The 17,773-nt window shown below is 40.1% G+C and overlaps 1 protein-coding gene across 2 annotated transcripts; it reads left to right on the top strand.

Moving 5' to 3' along the window:
- The first annotated feature begins 303 nt into the window (after positions 1 to 303).
- On the top strand, positions 304 to 17,492 carry LOC122995271 (14-3-3 protein epsilon). Of its 2 annotated transcripts, XM_044370352.1 has the most exons (7): positions 304 to 596; positions 6,658 to 6,857; positions 8,575 to 8,681; positions 9,632 to 9,838; positions 11,464 to 11,600; positions 12,033 to 12,087; positions 16,163 to 17,492. In XM_044370352.1, exons 1-6 carry the CDS (start codon positions 533 to 535, stop codon positions 12,038 to 12,040), a joined length of 723 nt encoding a protein of 240 aa, XP_044226287.1. In that variant the 5' UTR covers positions 304 to 532; the 3' UTR covers positions 12,041 to 12,087; positions 16,163 to 17,492. The 2 variants fall into 2 exon arrangements, with proteins under 2 accessions (XP_044226287.1, XP_044226286.1); XM_044370351.1 differs by lacking the exon at positions 12,033 to 12,087 and having other exon boundaries at positions 311 to 596.
- The last annotated feature ends 281 nt before the right edge of the window (positions 17,493 to 17,773 follow it).

The raw sequence follows: 17,773 nt of genomic DNA, 5'->3' as shown, positions 1-17,773 counted from the left end.
AATGAGGGAGTAGAAGTAGATGCAATTTTAAGGATTTTAAAAAGATAATTTAACTTTTTTTGTGGAAAACCACATCATATTTTATATACATCTTAACCACTGCTGCATATTAGTATTGCATTTTTGGTGAGATTTAAACCAAAACACACAGGGCAGTGAACTGGAATAAACGTAAAATATTTTTAAAAATAACTGCTTTATATGTATACCAAAAGTTACTGCAATTGGTCAAAAATGATTTAATCACTGAGGATTTAATGTAATTGAGAGGTCACTAGACAGTGGATTTTGCGGTGTGCGGATGGAGTGTGGTGGGGTCATTTTGGAGAGGATTGTAGGCGTGGATGGAGACTGCTGCGTGGGTTTCCCGGATGGAGTAGCGACGCCATCTTTACGCCAGTGCTACCGGTGGGTCTTCGGTTCAGCGGAGTGACGGGTGCTGTTGCTGATCCACCACCAGGAATCGCCGAGCAGCCGACAATTCCTCCCTTTCCACCGGGACGCCACGAACAGCCCGAATAACCCGAGCACCATGGCAGATAGAGAGAACTTAGTGTACCAGGCAAAACTCGCCGAACAAGCGGAGAGATACGACGGTAAGTGTCTGGATAGATAACCGCCACTGCACCCCTTTCTCCCCGCTTCTGTCTCCCTGCGCAGGGGGCTTGGAGACGCAGGTGAAGCAGTTCACATGGATTTGTTGGGTGAGAGGAGACAAAATGGCGGAGATTTCTCCGGCCGAATGTATCATTAAACGTTAAAAAAAAAAAATCAACCGTTACACCTCAAATGGAAGAGCAGTATGCTAACAAAAAAAGCCATGTTGGGTACTTGTTAACATTAACGTTACACGGTGTGATAAACTAGTGCCCTGCAGCCGTTAGTTAGCTGGCTAACTTATCTGAATGGCTAACTAGCTGGCTAGCCTTTCTTCAGCCCAGACACGCGTCACGCCAAACTCCATTCAAAAATACAGCGGTACTGCAAAACGTCCACACCCCATCAAACATGACTTCCTCCGAAGCTCTAGTATCCGCTGACAAAGTCCAAATCTAACCTATCTGATCCTACAAGCGGCACAATTAATCTGAAAACTGCCTTGGTTAATGCTAACGTACCGCCCCCACCAACTGTTTTGGGAAGGGAGGATGGTGCCAGCTCGGCAAACTGGGTTTCACCAAATTATAACTCACATTTTAATTATCGGACACTGGTGGAAGAAGTATTCAGATCATTTTGCTTCAGTAAAAGTAGCAATACAGCAATGTAAAAATACTCCATTACTAGTAAAAGTCTTGCATGAAAAATTCTGCTTAAGCCAAACTACATGACTTCCCAGTTAAATTAAAAGCTCATTGATTAAAATATTTGTGACCATTTGTGGTAACTCTTTTATTCAGCATACAGATTAAGCATTTATTTTAATATTTAACCTTTTTATTAGTAGTTCACTGCCCTGTGTATTTTGGTGTAAATCTCACCAAAAATGCAACACCAATATGCAGTAGTAGAAGTACCCAAATCCTTTAAGTAAAAGTAAAAATACTGCATTACAAGTAAAAGTCCTGCATGAAAAATTCTCCTGCACTAAAAGTACATACGTATTAGAAGCAAAATGTACTTATTGTGTATGTATTGCAGTAAAAGTAGTGGCTTGGTCCCTCTGACTGATATATTATTATATATGTCATCATTAAAGTATTAATACTGATCCAATCCTGTTTTTTATCTAATGAAATGAAACTATGTGAGAAGTTTAGACGGAAAAATCACTATTTGGTGGAACTGTTAACAACTCATAGGCATCTGAAATGTGACACCGACTACACACTGCTTTATGTAGCTAAGATGTCAAAAGCCAAAAAGGTTGGAGACCACTGGTTTCATCTTTAACAATGTGTTGTATTTTTTAATTTTAAGAGTGACTCTACATTTAAACAACTAGTCAAAAGACTTTCTGTTGCACCACTGGTGAATTCAGTGAACATGAATAAGGCAGCATTTAAGTTTTAAACTATAAAATGGTAAGTTTGCTTCACGTTTGTTAAACCCAGTCTGGTGTTTTTAACGACGCCCCATCCCCATCGCCATGTGACTGCATGGTGGTCTGAGTGAATTGATTGATAGGTGTAGCATCAATGGTATACAGGGCGAGGCGTGGCAGAGTGTATAGCCGCTATGTAATGGCTGGCTGGACAACAATGTTGGCCACGAGTTTAGCTTGAGCCAACTTTGCTTTCAATCGACTACAGTATACACATACTTACATGTAGTCTTGTGCATTGTCATAGCTCACAGAGGCCTTATTAGTATGATTTACTCGGTCTATAGCTCCATCGTTGGTTAGTTGAACTAAATTTTTAGCAGATAGCACAGGCATACCGCCGTTCTTTTGCCTGTAAAACAGAAAAGCAGGTTGAGTGACATTTTCTTTGTTATCATAATGACATCAGACACTGCACCGTGAAATTAATCAATCAATCTTTGTAGTAAAGGTTCAGCACATGCAGGCAGGCTGCATTAGCCGCTGGTGTGTGTGTGTGTGTGTGTGTGTGTGTGGGGCCTGGCTTTTGTTATAGTAAAGCCAATATATGGCAAGTCACAGGGGTCAATTCATGTATGCTTTAACGCCTATAATTAGGGCTGCACCAACAATTATATTCATTATCAATCGATCTGTATTATTTTCTTGATTAATTGATAGTTATAAATTGTCAAAAAATGGGGAAAATGTTGATTTATTGTTTCCCAGTGCCCAAGACAACGTCCGCAGATGTCTTCTTTTGTCCCGACCAACAGTCCACAACCCAAAGATATTCAGTTATTATCATAGAGGACTAAAGTTACTAGTAAATATTTACGCTTGAGAGGCTGGAAACAGAGAATTTGGACATATTTTCTTTAAAAAATTGTCAAAACAATTATCAAAATAGTTTGCGATTAACTTTTATGTTGATCAGCTAATCGTAGCAGCTCTACCTATAATAATATTCAGAACTGATAGGTTTTTAATATTGAGGGGTGAAGTGAGCACAGCTGCACACAACAGCACTTTGTTTATTGACTGACATGACACAGCAAGACTCCGACCATACGCCTTTTAAGTGCAACACACATCGTATTGCATCATTTTACACCTATAACGAAACAATTAAATAATTACTAAGCTTTCTTTTTGGAATACTTAATCAGCGATTGTTTTATATTTTAACATAACTTACTGAAATGATTAATAGATCGTTGATACCTGGTTATCTTCTCCACAATAACAAGGTGCAGATGATTTTTAAAAAAAACGTAGCGTGAATAGTGAACACAGCTGTGTTAACCTGTCCATGCCGCACTCAGAGGTCTCACAGCTCCATATGTCTGACAACGAATGCAAAAAATGGTGAACTTTGGTGGTGAAATTTTTGATCAGTAACCCCTCTGTTCAGGCTCTTTCCTGTGCTCTGGTTTCCATATGCACCAGATGTATTTTTAATGTATATAAAGAAGGGCTGCAACTAATCTCTTTCATCTGCCGGTTATTTTCTCGATTAATTGTTTCGTCAATAAAATGTGAGAAAAGGATGAAAAATACCTGTTAAAATTTCTTAGAGCTCATGGTGCCGTCCTCAAATGTCTTGTTTATATCTGATCAACAGTCCAAAATCTCTAGATATTCAATTTACTGTCATGTATGATACAGAAAAACTTCAAATTCCTCAGTGGAGAGGCTGCAACCAGCAATTTTTTTTGTGTTTTTGCTTAAAAAATGACTGAAACAATTCTAATATAAAGGCCTTTATTTCTTTATAATAGACTTAGAATAACATTTGTATTGATTAGTGCATTTTATGTGTTTATGGTCAAATAAATAAATTAAAACAACCCATTTTCTGGACAAAATAATGAATTGATTTCTTGAGAAAATAATCAGCAGATTAATCAATAATGAAAATAATCGTTGAATGTCTTGGAAGTACACTTTTGCAGATCGACTTGTATCATTTTGTCGTTGCCCTAGAAGTTGGTGTCCAAAGAGGGTCAGAGAAGTGCAGTTTGTTCCAAGTACCGGCGGAGCGGTGATTGTGATCAGCTCCGCAGAGCTCGTAATGCTGAAAAAGTGTTTAAATGGCACGGAGAGGTCATTGGGTTTTTCAGAGTGCAGGCCTGGCTGGAGGGTAAAGCCATCAAAGCAGCATAGTGCTCTTCTTGGCTCGTAACCATCGTGTATCAGGTTTCTCCAGCACCAGCATGCTGCATGAAACCCTGCTATCGGCTCCTGCAGGTAACACCAGGGCTCTGCGATATGACGATATATATCGTGTGACGATTGGAAAAACATCTATAGTTTCATACTATCCCCTATCGTTTAAATCACACTGTTTACTATTTAGCCTGTCCATCTTTTGTGCGGATCACATGAATAAATTATTCTTCTCGGCTTTTTACTCACAATACTCGTAACGAATGTAGTTGTTGTCAACTGGAGGGCTCACCAAGCCTGCGGTGAAACACAGAAGAGAGCAGCAGCGTGACCATAAATGACAACAAAATGCAGCAGAGACTCTCACACTGAGCTGAAATGACTCTAGTGCACATAAATTAGGTAAATAACATAAATAAACAGAGTCTCTACTGTGTCATTTATGGTCGTGTTAGTTTCTCTACTGTCCTCTGCTCTCTAACAGGGGCGGGGCTCATCCCTCCGTGTGTGTGTGTGTGTGTGTGTGTTTGTGTGTGTTGCGCACACAGCACAGCAGAGGAGAGGCAGTGAACCAGGAGAGGTACTCGAGTTGAGAACAGCTACACTTGATGCGTTACTGTAAGTGCAATAAAAGCTTCACAAGTAAAACGCCAAGGAGAGTAATTTAATCCGGGCAAAACATGAAGGGGGGGGGGGGGGGGGGGCAGAAACTATTCATTCATTGAATCTGCAGCTACTTTTGTTTTGATTACTATGGAAGATAATGACATTTTTTACTGTCATTTGCATACCACACATTATGCACCAGAAAACATGACCTTGTCCCACAGTTGCATTGTCACATTCTAAGGTTGTGTCTTTTGTGTCTGTTTTATGTTCATCTCCAGATAAAACAGCTTGTTTTCATCGCTGTTTCTACCCCCGAATCCTATGCTCAATGTTTCACGCTGCGTCACCTCGAAGATGTGAAAATTTTCAAAGTACAAGGCAGACAAATCACATTTGATCTAGCTTCACTCTCCTGGCTTAGTTCCCGGCGGCATCACACCACACAGTAGCTGTCCCGTCGGTGGTGAATATCTGCATTAGAAGAAGAGTTTATAGTTGGGCAGCGTACCAGGCAGTCCATTAATAAAATACTGAGACACCTTTCAGAACTGCACACTGTGGTTTAAGTTCTTTGTTAATGGGAGGAGGATGTGCTTATTTTGAATTAAGAAAATCACTGTGTGCACTTCTTAACCCCCCCCCCAAATATTATTAATAATTATAATGGAAGAGACAGTTCACCTAACTTACACAGAAATATCTTAACATGTACATCTAACCAGACATGCAGATAGTTTTGGTTATATTTGTCCAGGTTTGAGATTTTTTTTTCTGCCTCTACCTCAAAACAACAAAGGTGAATGTGTCCCGGTTACTCTGGATAATCCACCGAAGACATTGTCAACAGTTTGATAGGGACTATTTCTCCAGTAGAAAGTAGTTCTGATGAAATCCAGTGAAATAAACTCTCCTTTTTGATGATAGTGAACGCCCTCAAACACTGTCGAACATCACACTTGTGCGTTGATAAATGTTCTCGGGCCGCCACTGCTATTTTTATTATTGAGTCATCTGTTAATTAATTGTTGATTAATCATTTGGTTGTTTGAAATGTCACAAAATAGTGAGAAATGCCTTTTACAATGTCTAAAGCCAAATGTGGCATTACCAAAGATATTCAATGTACCATCATGTCTGACAAAGAAAAGCAGCAAATCTTTTTCAAAAGGAGGCTGCAAACAATGAAAAAATTACTTAAATGATTATTTGATTATAGAAGTAGTTTTCAATTAGTCGTTGCAACCCTGAACAGTAGTGAATGAGACAGTTAACAATAGAAAAATAAACTTGTCAGAGGTCCTCATAGGTCCAATTTTTTGGGCCCAATCTGAAACCAACCTGTAGAAATCCTGACGTGCATGAAAACAGCTGGAAAGATACTGGAGAACAGTCAGACCGGGTCTAAAACAGACCCTTAGATTATTAAATTTCATCCAAAATGTGATCTACTATAACAGACCCAAAAACAGAGAGAACTCCAACATTGGATTGTCTTGAAGAAGCTTCAGCTGATGTGTGTTGACCCCCTGATACTGATTTGACCTGTGTAACCATGTCGGTCTGAAAATGTTATAAATCTCCCAAGACATATCAGTTTCTTGTTACTTATTGGCTGACTTACATCCCCATACTGAATACCAGTAGCTGAAGCTAACAGTTAATAATATCTGCTCTGCTAATACATTGATTCAGCTCTAATTACAACAAAACCATCTCATTTTGTCTTGGGGTTTGTCTTGATGCTCTGACAAGATGCATACATTTTATAACCTGCTGTTATACAACACTGCCGAGATTTGTTCACACAATAACTCGAAGAGCCCGTTCCTTATGTCATTCATGTCCTTGTGTCTCAGAAATGGTGGAGTCGATGAAGAACGTGGCCAGCATGGACGTGGAGCTGACGGTGGAGGAGAGGAACCTGCTGTCGGTAGCGTATAAGAACGTGATCGGAGCCAGAAGAGCCTCTTGGAGGATAATCAGCAGCCTCGAACAGAAAGAAGAAAACAAAGGCGGCGAAGATAAACTAAAGATGATCAGAGAATACAGGAAAACGGTCAGACACCGTCATACTGTCTCATTACTTTTCACTGTTTGGAAGCCGTGTGAGATACGAGGTTTTAATGATGAAGATACAGAAGTTTATTCATGTTATGAAATGTACAGTATTATCAAGCATGTTTAGTTGAGGGGAACCGTAAAATTTTCAATGGCAAGAGTCCATTTAAGCCCGTTTTTTGTACTCGCCAGACAGAAGTCACATCACAATCTGCAATCCCTCTAACAAAACATTACCCGTCCTCTGTGACTCTTGCTGCAGTATACTGACAGTTTCCTTGTTATGAAGCTCCTGATCGCCTCCGTTTTTGCCAGTCAAATCACTGCCTTCTTTTAGCTGCGTCATTGCACACAGAGTAACGCAGTGTGACAGCATGACAGGCTGTGAACCTTTACAGAGCGTTCTCTCTCTCTCTCTCTCTCTCTCTCCCTCTCTCTCAATCACTTAAATACATAACTGTGATGGAGACGCACGCTCTGTAGCGCGCCTCGGATTTTTATAAATGGACTAATAACAGGATGCACACTTTCTATTTCTCTGGCTGTAACTGGATCCAGATGTTGAACAACAGCATTAAAACAGGAGTCTTAACAGGTGAAACATTAGACTCATGTAGGCTGTTATAGGAGGGTTTACATTGCAGGTCAGCTGGATTGTACTGTAACTGGTAGATCAGGTGTATTGAAGAAAGAAACCTCAGTAATAATGAATATTTATAAGAGCGAAAACTATGTGAAGATAAGAAGAAGAAGAAGAAGCATGAAACACGAGCTCATGACAAATTAAAATACCGACGTCGCCCCCGCCAAGTCGATGCATCAGCCTGAAGTGCCAACTCTGAGTTGAGTGATTTGTATTAGAACTAATTTTAAGTTGCTACTTACCTTTTTATTTCATGGAGGTAAGTACACTCTTAATATAATCAAATTTCCATATCTAATAGGCGAGGTGCCACAGATGTTTTACCTTTTTTTTTTTTTTGACTTTTTAAGCTCTTCTTCTCTGATCTTTTTGTTTTATGTGTGATTTCACAGCCCAACACTACATGTCTTAATGAAATAATGAGACAGGCAGCAACTATAAATCCACTTTAAATCACTTTTTCTACATTTCTGCTGCAGACTGACACTGAGTGCAATGCAACACAGCAGCCATCCATTCATTTAGCAAAAACAATCTTTTAATCAAGACTATCTGTAATCATTTCTGCTTACATCTAGTAGCTTTTTTTTTTTTTATTTCCCATTACAAACTCACCGGCTCCAACAGGGTAAAGGCAACATCCAAAGAAAGAGCAGTTTCATTTACGAGGACATGTGGCCATGAAATGATGTTTAAAATGTCAGGTTTAGATGGCCGACAACGACCCTGGAACAGACTAATGCTTCCACGGGGGGGGGGCTTTACTGTTGTTGGTGTGGCAGCAGACAGAATTTATATCTATGTTTTTTTTTAAATGAATCACATCCAGTCCAAACTCACACACACAAATTCATTTACAATTTTAATACATTAAATCAAATTCAATCAGAGCTCATTAACGTTATGATTTACGACATTAAATCTCAGCTGAGTCGAATCGTATCGAATCAGCTGTGAATCATAAAATAATTACGTTTTTATGTTCCAAGCAAATTTCACCCCAGCGTCTGTAATATTCTCTGTGGCGGCGCCGTTCAGTGACAGCAGCGCGTGTTTGTTTGTGTGTCTGCAGGTTGAGAAAGAGCTGAAATCAATCTGCAACGACATTCTGGATGTACTGGACAAGCACCTCATCTTAGCTGCAACCACGGGAGAATCTAAGGTTTTCTACTACAAAATGTACGTAATAAACACGTGTGTGTATGTTTCTGTTGCACATAATGTGTTCGTTCTGATCATTCACATGTTAAAGTCAGGTACGTGTACAGTTTTTTTTTTTTGGCTAAGTCTTCCACATCAGCATTAACATCACTTAAACAAACACACCTCTCACCTTGACGTAAGCTGGCGTGAACATGATTCACTGGGCTATTAACTGCACTTCTGCTAACCTCAGTCACCTCTTCATTCACTTGGATCAGTGCTATCGAACCAGTACGCTGATCAGATGTTAGTTTGATGTACAGCTCTGCTAATAATATCTCCAGCCTGTATTATACAACCTCTATTTTTAATGTTTGTCATAGTTTAGCACTGCAGGTGTTGAGTAATTATATTTAACAGCAGCAGAAGAGACAGTAATAAAGACCACAGTGGTTTAGTCAGTATCTAGTACAAGCTATTAAAATAACAATAGTAACTATTTAAATGAAATCTGCTGTGACAAGAAGTTGGGGAAACTGCCAGAAAAATATATTAAAATGTATATTGTATGAAAAAAAACAACAACAACTAAGCAGTAAACAATGTTAATATTCAAAGGCTTGTTCAGCATCATTATTGTAGGGGTGTAACTGCTCCAAACTTGAACAATACAGGACATTTGATTCAGTTAAACTGGCTTGTTTGAATTTATCAAATGTGATTTATTTCACAATCAGTAATCTGAACTCTTAACTAAGATAAGATGAAACTTAATTGATCCCACGAAGCACAATTTAGGCGTTACAGCTGTAAGCCACAAGTAAAAATCAGACAACGTACATAACAGAAGAGCACAACATACGTATATCTATATAAACAACAGTGTACACAAACAACAAACAAATAGCAGCCAAAAGTGTAAGACCTGAGATGTGTAATGTGTGAAAGCAGATTGTCTGACTGACCGCGGTGTTTCCTCTGCTCAGGAAGGGAGATTACCACAGGTACCTGGCAGAGTTCGCCACGGGCAACGACAGGAAGGAGGCAGCAGAGAACAGTTTGGTTGCGTACAAAGCTGCTAGCGACATCGCCATGATCGAACTCCCTCCAACGCACCCTATTCGTCTGGGATTGGCCCTTAACTTTTCTGTTTTCTATTATGAAATCCTCAACTCGCCAGACCGTGCTTGCAGGTAGGTGTTTGGCATATAAATATCAGACTGAAACTACAATGTGCGTGCGTGTGTGTGAGAGAGAGATATGGGAAAAGGGTCGTTCAAAACGCCAGAATTATGCAGAATCGTCCTCCAACTCTTCAGCTCTCCTGAAGTTTTTTTTGCCTCTTTTAAGCCAATAGATTCCATCAACCTGTTTTTATTTACATTTTCAATTTGTTTATAAAAAATCCTAACTGAACTTTTTTTTTTTTTTTTTTTTTTTTTTTTAAAGTATCGCAGAAAATTATTTTGGCTGTGGTGGAAAAGTTGGTGTATATAAAAGCAAAATGCGACAAAATACAGTGGAATTTGTTCTGATTTAATTGTCCACTAATGTTTCTCCTCTACTGAAGATATGAAAAAATAGTTCTGTTGCTCAACTTAACTTAATGAAAAAAAATGTTATATTTCCGTCATGTTGTCTACATTATTTTTCACAGTTTGAAGTTTGACTAGTCCTCTTTTAATCACATCGTGTGGCATCTGTATTGGTTTAATGGCCTCGACTGGGGAAAAATAGTGCCACCAGCTGTTTATCTTGATGAATCAACTCTAAATATTCACAAATTTTTTTTGATCTGTAAATCATGCAAAGATATTCAAGTAGAGCCCCAGAATATAAATATAGACCTGGAAATTTCAATAATTGGACTGAAACAGCTTGTTTTTCTGCCTTGTAATGGCCAAAATTTTGGGGGGGAAAAAGTGCTGTGAAGCTGTTGCAGTTTAACATTTTTGTCCAATTTGGTAAAATGTGTCCACATGTTTCAACATCATTTCCTCTCTGCCGTGGCTCAAATCCCACATGAAAAGAAGCCGAGAGTGTGTTCTAGCTGTCAGGACGCTGAGCGAAATGATTCTCAGGAACGTGGCAACTTTCTGGAACAACTTCTGAAAGTGAACAGATTGTGAATTTCCATCCCGACACAAAATCCTCAACCCCCCCCCCTTCTTTTGTGAACAGAATCAAACATATGTAGTACAGATGCTGCCGCCGTGTGTTTTGCTCATAAATATGCGTCTCCACTTCCTGCCGCGATGCAAAAGTGAAGCCAAAATGTCTCCTTTTCCGGGAGCCGCCATCTTGCTTGTGTGACGCCATCTTGCTTGCGTGACGCCATCTTGCTTGCGTGACGCAATTTTTTGGAGCCAGAGTCTTAGCAGTAGAGTCGGGCGACGGGATGATGACCTGAGGGACACGCCCCCCCCCTCAGCCGTCCCGCCGCCTGATGGAGGTTTGAGAGCGGCTGTCACAGCTGTCAATCATGACGTCACACCCCCTTTTTATATCGTCAAATAACTCATTAAAAACAAACTTATCAGGAAAAAATGAGCGTGATAAGAACAACCTAAAATGACAGAAACCATCTTTGGGGAAAAATGTATTTGACGTGTACTTTGATTGACATGAAGGGGGCGGGATTTATACTGCAACCAGCCACCAGGCGGTGATAGAGATGTTTTGGCTTTACTTTCGGGCAGCTGTCACGTCGTCCATCTTTATACACAGTCGAGGGTTTTGCTGAGTAGACAGTATATCCACCTGTTCGCAGTATATGTGTGTGTGTGTGTGTAACCGTGTTCGTCCTCTCTGCCGACAGGTTGGCGAAGGAAGCGTTTGACAATGCCATTGCAGAACTGGATACGCTGAGCGAGGAAAGCTATAAGGACTCAACACTTATCATGCAGTTGCTACGTGACAACTTGACACTATGGACCTCAGACGTGCAGGGAGACGGTGAGAGAGCGTTTCCTTTTTCTTGTCAGGGCATCATGTTCATTTCTGAGCGATTCTGACTGATTGATTCCTTACTTTCACCTTTTTGTTACTCTGCTTTTTGACAGCTTTATTCTTTTATTCTTAATGCTGGCTTGTCCCTTCAAATGATAGCCTCCCATCTCCACTCATCCTTCAAGGGATGATTGCTGCTCTTGATTGCAGCTGATAGAAAGAATGATTGCAAGAGAGTTGCAAGTATTCTTCTAAGGCTGATAATGGTATAAAATATCATCTAGAAAACTCTGAACTTTTCTTTTTCCTCTAATTTTCCCCCTCTCACAGTGGTTCCTCTTCAGACGCTTTTCCCCTCCTTTCCTTCCTCTCTTCATACATCCGACTCATTACTCACACACTCCTCTAACGTCTCATCTCTCCCTCGTTCCTCTGTAGATTGTTAAGGACAGCCCTCTTCCTTCATTCTTCCTCCGTTATAGAAGTATATTTTGTAAGTCTTTCCTCCTGTCTTGAACCGTTTCCACGTCAAAGCTGTCACTCCTGTCTCACCAGCCCGACCAGCCCGTCACTAACTCCCCACACACAGAGTCCGGCCTTGCTGAATGTTTTGTGATGAGGGGTGATGATGAACCTCTCCTGTCCACAGCCCTGAAAACACTACTGAGTTTAAATTGTATTCTTTCCCTTTTTCACCTGTTCACCTGTTTTTCTGCATGAGTGGAGCTCGAGCGCTGTGTGTGTTTTTTAGTGTCTCTGGGGTGTCTGCAAGTCTGTGAAAAGTCTAAATCATGCAAGATTGTGTCCAAAAGAAAGCCAAAGTCCTGACTTCACTTCCCAGCCAGCTGCTCCTCCACCAGCTTCTGTCACTCACATGTGTTTTTAAGATAAAGTATCAACTACAACAGTTGCTATAGAAGAGAGAATTTAACCCTTATTATTTTAATAAAGTCAAGCAATGTTTAATTTGTTAGCATTCTGAAACGCTACAGCTCCCATGTAAGTTTTTCAGCAGGGAAATGTGTGTGTCATGTTACATTATCTGTGATACACACACACACTTTCCTTTGTGAGTGCAAGTGACTTTTGTTCTGAAACCTCCCAACTTTTTAAGCTGCTGTCTAAAAATGATCTGTCTCAAATCAAAGTTCACAGTGTGACACAGAGCGCTACAGGTCCCACCAGGCAATTATTCTCCCCCAATAACCAAAAATGTGAGGAACTAGTGAGCTGCGCTGAACAGATAATTATGACACTAAACCATCTGAGAAGTGATGTGAGGAAGCATTTTTTTGGATTTTGATACAAAAGATGGAAAAATCATAGATAAAAGTAAGGCTGATTGCTGGCTTTTTAAAAAGGCAGCTGCCTTCCAGTGACATAGATTCTACCACCTAGTTTAGAAAATGTGTTTTTGTTCTCATGAGTTCAAACGTGATTTTTTTTTTTTGTTAAAAAAAGATACAGACGGTCCTGTTAGACTGTCGACCTTTCAGAGTCTGCCAGGCTGCTGACGTTTGATGTGTCACAGTCTCAGACTTTTTCAAGTCTGTCTTACAACGATAGTCAGGAGCCTAAATGAACATTATGAACATTGACACAGGTTTTTGCTCATTGTAATCATTCCTCCTGTTCATACTGACCGTTAGATGATCCTTTCCTAATGCGCTTTCAATGTAAGTGACGGAGAACAAAATCCACAAGTATCTTTTTGGTGCAAAAATGTATTTAAAAGTTGATCTGACGATATGATGAGGCTTCAGTGGTCAGTTAGTCAAATAAAGTGGATAAATCTACTCTGTTGAGCTGCAGGTGGAAGTATAGTAACAAAAAGAGGAACTTTGTCACTAAAAAGACTTAAACATTGACAGATATCTACTTGATTTGACTCATTTGGACGGAAGCCTCACGGTAGCTTGAGATAAATGTTTAAATATATTTTTGCATAAAACGAGGACTGTGGATTTTGTCCCCAACAATGTTAGGGTTATACTCCAATATCGTTATGATTTTTGAAGGTTTCCAGAAGTTTCACTTTGGCTCTCTGTGGAAACGACAGTCCATGATTCACCTCTAATTGGAAAACGTGAGCAGAAACACAAGTTAAGATCGAACTCTCGTCAGTTGATTCGAGCTTAAATCTAAAGCGGGAGAACTTGCGGACACCCCTGTTCCTTCCACACCGTGCACGTCAGTCAGTATCACAGCACACAGCCTCACCCAGACATGATCTGCCGAAACGCACCAGTGGGCAGAGTTTGGAAACCTGTGAATGCAGCTGATTTTGAAGTGTGATGTAACAGCATGCGGGGCTGCTGCTCCATCTCCCGTGGCTCTCTCTCTCACATCCCGGGTTAGCCGCGGCACTAATGAGCACTGTTACGGTTTCTATTTTAATCATGATGGATTCTCAAGCCTTTTGTTATTTGTGCCTCTTAATTCTTCATTGCGCAGATGGCTGTGTTGTCTCTATGGTAACCTCTCTAAGCAACCGGTGGTACGAGATCACAAGGCGTTTTCACCCCCTTCGTAAATCTGACTGACTTGTTTTGAAGGCGCTGTGGATTAACTCTCGCTCTACTGACACAGTCACTGGTCAACATCGCAGTTTATGAGCGTTTGGTGATTATTAACATGACTGCCTGCGTCACACATCACTCTTCTTTCAATCATACAACTTAGAGTTTGTGCAAAATTGTTTTCATATTTGAAGGAAGCTTTCTACTCATTTCAAAATGTTGGCTCTGATCTTTCCCATAAAGGACAAGTCTGTCTTAAAACAGCAGTCAGGAGCCTAAATTAACATTGAAACAGGTTTTTTTTCTTGCTGTAATCATCCCTCCTGTTCACACTGACCATTAGAAGATCCCTTCATAATGCACTTATAATGTAAGTGATGGAGGCCAAAATCCACAGTCCTCCTTCTGTGCAAAAATGTATTTAAAAGTTAATCTGAAGCTAATATGAAGCTTCAGCGTCCAAATGAGTCAAATCCAGTAGATATCTTTCAACGTTACAGTCTTTTTAGTGACAAAGTTCCTCTTTTTGTTTCTATACTTTCACCTGCAGCTCAACAGAGAAACACAAAGAGGGAGTTTGATGCTAAAAAGACTGTAAACGTGTCAGATATCCACTTGATATGACTAACTCAGACTGCTGAAGCCTCATATAAGCTTTTTGCATAAAATGACTTTTGTGGACACACTGTGGATTTTGTCCCTCATCGCTTACTGTACATTGAAAGCACATTATGAAAGGAATCTTCTAATGATCAGTATGAACAGGAGGAACGATTACAGCGACCAAAACCTGTGTCAATGTTCATTTGGGCTCCTGACTGTTGATTGAAGACACACTTGAAACATTGTGAACTTGTCCTTTTAATGCATCCCTCTACTCACTAAATAAAGGAACTGCACAGGGCGGAGGGCTTCTGCTGAAACATTAGTTGGTTCATATCCCAGAGTAGAGAGAGACACAGAGACGAGAATATTAATACAGTATATGTCAGCACCTTCCTGCGTGTGTGTGTGTTCAGCCAACTTGGCCGTCACCACTTTGCCAACACACACTGTCTTCCAATTCTGTACTCAAGTGATAAGTTTGGCAATTTTTCTATATTTTTCTTATCGTCAACAATTCTCATGCGCAGAACCAAACCAACTTATTCCTCTGTGCCGTAGACCTGAGTTGTTGTTATTATAAACACCTCCAGTGAGCCACACTGTTGCACCAGGTGACATGTTTCTTCACCGAGAAGAGTTTGGGCAAGTTAGCTTGCTTTAAAACGGCTCCAAACACTAATAACAGCAAACAAATGTTCTACTCTGTCTGTGACAACAGTTTTATACAGAAATATTAGAAAAATCACCCTGATCATTTTATTTCATCCCTGTCAGGTGGGCTTGAGATTTCAAAATTTCTTTTGCAGGAAAGACTGTGATACGAACTTTGGTGTTAAGTTTTACAGATGAAGACAGTTGCGTTATGGGAAATGTAGGATACAGTATGTTGTTTTAGTAATATAGTAATATACTGTATGTTGTTGGCATGTCTGTGTTTTATAATTGTGACCTTATTTAAAAAAAAAAATCAACTGAAGTCCATCAAATGGCAAAATTAGTTTAAGTGTCAAGAGTAAGTTTCATCACAAAGTAGCTTTTAAAGATCTGATTCATGTTTATAAGACAATTTGAGTCCAAAATGTAACTTTTGGCTGGTTTTTTACTTGCACGTAATAAAACAAATAATGTGTGGATTTATTTTACAACCTCTGTTGTTGCTCTGATGTGTGTGTGCCTGTAATTCAGCAGTGAATTCTGTGAGTTAATTGTTTTCTAGATAAATGAATTGTGTCTTGCACTCGCTCTGAGCTCTAACAGCAAGAGAAACGCATCACGCTCGTTCACTCTTTCCCGGTCGACCTCACGGAGCGAACTCCCAGCAGGGCCGCGGCTCTCTCGGCCGATCCGTTCGTCGTAAACGACCACGCCTAGCTGCATCTTATTAAGCACTCAAAGATGACGGCGAACCTCTGTGACTGATCTGTTTCTGTTCCTCTTCCTCAGGTGAAGAACAGAACAAAGAAGCACTGCAAGATGCGGAGGACGAGGCCCAGTGAGACTGAACAACACAAGACAAACCTTTCCTCTCCTCCTCCTCCTCCTCCCTTATTTCTCTCCTCCCAGCACTAGCTCCTGTCCCCAGCTACAGTTTTCAACTGGGTTTATACTGCAGCCCTCTCTCTGTCTCTCTCTCTCTCTCTCTCTCTCTCTCTGTGTGTCTCTCTGTCTCTCTCTCTCTCTCTCTCTCAACCTTCTCCTCCATTTCCTCCCAGCTGTCTCACCTTTTCTCCTCGTATGCACGTCATCTCCCAGTCCCCTCAGGGCCCAGTCGGGTCATCATTTCCACTTCCCCGGGGGTTTTACCTTTTTCTTTTTTTGTTTGTTTGTTTGTTTGTTTGTTTGTTCTTTTTTGATGAGTCAGTTTGCAAGTCTGTAACCCTTTAAAGGTTCATGTCCTCTTTTACTGTTTTAATTTTTGCTTTACTTTGCTGTATCATCTGTTGCCAAGTACGCTTGCCTGTATTTGTAACACACATATGCAAGAGTTTATTTAAAGACAATACTTTGCTGTTCAACTCGTTCCTGTGTATGTGTGTTTATGAACAATTATAATGTCCATGCCTCTGTCAGTCATTTTTTTTTTTTTTTAAACAATTCAGTTTGCAAATTGAGGAAATATAACGGTGACGGAAGGTTTAAAAGGGATGCGTTAAAGCTTTTTAGGAAGAACTAAGTGCCCTCTTTACTTTGTGGTTACCAAATCTGCTTCTTCCACACATCAATAGGTCTTTTTTTTTTTTTTTTTTTTTTTAAATGACAAACAGCAGAATGTCCCCCCTTCTCCGAGCATCACTCTGACCTCTTCTCTTGTCCGCTCTTGGACCAAGTATTGTGCTGAAAGGCTGTAGCGCTTTTGCTAATGGCAGATTGCTAGGTAATGGCTTTTTAGCAGACAAAATGTGTGTATGTGTGTGTGCACGTGTGTGTCTGTGTGTGTGTGTGTGTGTGTGTGTGCATGGGAGGGGAATGCTCAACACTCTTTGATTGTAATGTAATGCAGTTTTGCATTGGCACCATATGGAGAAAAAAAAAAAAAGTTTGGGAAATAGAGGCCTGCTGTATCTTCCTCCCCTGACTCTTTCAGGTTTTCCTCGTCTCTACTCTCTGTCTCTTTCCTCTCATTTCCTCTCTTCCTTCTGTTCAGTATGTGTAACGTGAATCTGATTTGTACTACTGGATATTCTCACCGGAGCCACAAGTACCATCTGTATTCTTACTGAAACACAGCATGGAATTAACATTAAACTTCAAAACTGAAAAAATGTCAAATTAACATGCGTGAGATGTTGTTATTTCCTGTCAGTGTATGTTTTTGATCACTAGAGGGCAGCGCTGGCCAGCAGCAGACGAATGAGTCCCATTTGTAGATAAGATTGAATACAGTTGTATTTTGTATTGGGTTTTTTTTTTTGGTTTGTTTTTTTTAATTATCTAAAAAGTTTTATCTAAAAAGTGTAATTTCACTTCCATTTTTTTTTCTATAAAACAGTTTCTAACACAAACATAAAGCTGTATTTTAGTTTTAGATTGTTCTCATGTCAGCCCCCCTTTTCT

Source organism: Thunnus albacares, chromosome 13 (assembly GCF_914725855.1).
Source record: "Thunnus albacares chromosome 13, fThuAlb1.1, whole genome shotgun sequence".
In the NCBI taxonomy this organism is placed as follows: domain Eukaryota; kingdom Metazoa; phylum Chordata; class Actinopteri; order Scombriformes; family Scombridae; genus Thunnus; species Thunnus albacares.
This window is presented reverse-complemented; position numbering and strand designations above follow the sequence as displayed.

What these genes read in the sequence shown, in the direction of transcription:
- LOC122995271 (XM_044370351.1), top strand. Translation starts at nt 533, where the DNA reads ATGGCAGATAGAGAGAACTTAGTGTACCAGGCAAAACTCGCCGAACAA. An exon ending in AAGGTTTTCTACTACAAAAT is followed by an intron (nt 8,682 to 9,631) that starts GTACGTAATAAA and finishes TCCTCTGCTCAG; the next exon opens with GAAGGGAGATTACCACAGGT. An exon ending in TCGCCAGACCGTGCTTGCAG is followed by an intron (nt 9,839 to 11,463) that starts GTAGGTGTTTGG and finishes CTCTGCCGACAG; the next exon opens with GTTGGCGAAGGAAGCGTTTG.